The 1,966-nt window shown below is 34.6% G+C and overlaps 1 protein-coding gene across 1 annotated transcript in view; it reads right to left on the bottom strand.

The window, feature by feature from the left end:
* LOTGIDRAFT_162246 (hypothetical protein) overlaps positions 1-218 on the bottom strand; it is a gene marked incomplete at both ends in the record, with an annotated part of 948 nt that extends 730 nt beyond the window's left edge. The window contains one exon of the mRNA XM_009058206.1: positions 137-218. Coding sequence (XP_009056454.1) covers positions 137-218 — 82 coding nt within the window. The remainder of the gene's footprint in view (positions 1-136) is intronic.
* Positions 219-1,966: the final 1,748 nt, after the last annotated feature.

The raw sequence follows: 1,966 nt of genomic DNA, 5'->3' as shown, positions 1-1,966 counted from the left end.
AGGATTGAGCATGGAAGAGGAGTACAATAAAACTATTTTCACCTGTTAAAATAGTGCTCAATATATCTAGATAAGTATATAAGTTAACCTTCACCTTTAGCACATATATAAGCAAGAAATAATTAATTGTACTTACCTTCTGAAGATTGTGGTCCAAATCTCAATACTTCATAGTTCCCTGCGGGCAACGACGAAACGTTTGGAAAAACAGCAGCCATACTTAAGATGATAGTTATGTGAAAGCCAAGTGACAATTTGAGAATATGATGTCATATTGGAGTTAATCATTATTTATATGTTTCAATCATGATTACTAATCGGATTCACTGGATTAAAACATATTTATGTTTTTGATTGATTGTCATCGCGGTCAATAATCGCAATCTTTGATCCCCGATGATTAATGGAATACAGGTAGATGATTAAAAATCAATGATTAACCACTCAGTGATTAGTTTTGTAGTTTCATATTGTTCTATTATGTTTCATTGGTGTCGTCAAGAACAAAAACACTTATTCACCCAACAGACACCCATCGAAATAACTTTAACCAACATCACCAGCAAAGACACCAAGCATAATTATTATGTTAATAACTAGTTTGCTACAGATTCATTCAGCCTCTTTTGAGAACTGATGACTTCCAAAGGGTTTGTAAAATGTAAAAAAGGACAATAGATGCGAAACTGCCCTGATTTCCAGGACTTTCATCAAAATACCCTTAACTAACATCATCGCACTAAGCTGCATCATACTTGAATAAGATTTTGTGTTAGTATTTCATTACGCATAGTCAAATTGATCAATAGATCTGAAATTACCCATCTATCATTAAGACACAAAACATGATTATGCGGGTAGCGATTTCGCTAAAGCGTCATACAAATATGCTAAATTCTACTAAGACAATAAATTGACTAAGTTCTCAAATAATTAACACTGTCAACACTTATTCTTATTATAAACATAACGATGGATGACTAATTTTGATACATAATCATACTTGAATAAGATTTTGTGTTAGCATTTCATTACGCATAGTCAAATTGATCAATAGATTTGAAATTACCCATCTATCACTAAGACACAAAGCATGATTATGTTGGTAGCGATTTCGCTAAAGATTTCACAGACCTAGTCATTCACCAGGTCACAAACAACCATCAAGTGTCTATCATCGACATTTACATATTTGGACTGCAGTGTGAATGGTCTCTCTGTTTAATGTTATTTAAATCGATTCAAAACTGAATGATGAAAAAAAACCTATTATATCAGGAATTGATTTTAATGTCAATAATAAACATAAGATAACAAGCATTAACAATAAATAACAAATTAATCAATGTCTTTTCAGTAGTCTCTGTCTTCGTTTAACCTTGGCGATTTCGGTCAGGGATCTTGTATTCTTGGAACGACTTCTTTTATTTCCGAACCATTTCTTGACTTGTTCTGTGTTCAGACTGGAAACCTGTGCTAACCATTCTACTTGTGAAGCTGTTGGATATGGATGATCCAGATGACACTCGTACCATTCTTCAAGAACTTTGAGAGAGTTACGCGTTAATACAGGCCTAGTTCGCGTTATTGACGGTGAAGGTCTATCACGAGAAGAAAGTAATTTCAAACTGTATTCAACCCTGTCAATTATCTTGTTTAGTTGAGAGTCAAAATTCTGGTTATGGAAGTCCTTCAGTTCGCCTTGAATCGAGTTCAAACGTTCCATTTCAATACTTGCTGAGTAATACTTGTACGAACAAGAGAGCTGCATGATCGGTTCTGGGTATAACGGACGAAGACTGTCGAAGGATTCTAGCAAAGCCTTTTCTTTCACCTTCACGTCAGTAACATTTGAAACAGAAGAAAATAGTGAGATTGGGAAACCAGTTCTAGTTGCATCTTCAACGATGAAGGATTTCAGTTGTTCGTAAATCGGTGGTATCGAGGAAGTCTCCAAAGGATGGGT

The sequence above is a fragment of the Lottia gigantea genome, assembly GCF_000327385.1.
Source record: "Lottia gigantea unplaced genomic scaffold LOTGIsca_33, whole genome shotgun sequence".
Taxonomy (NCBI): domain Eukaryota; kingdom Metazoa; phylum Mollusca; class Gastropoda; family Lottiidae; genus Lottia; species Lottia gigantea.
This window is presented reverse-complemented; position numbering and strand designations above follow the sequence as displayed.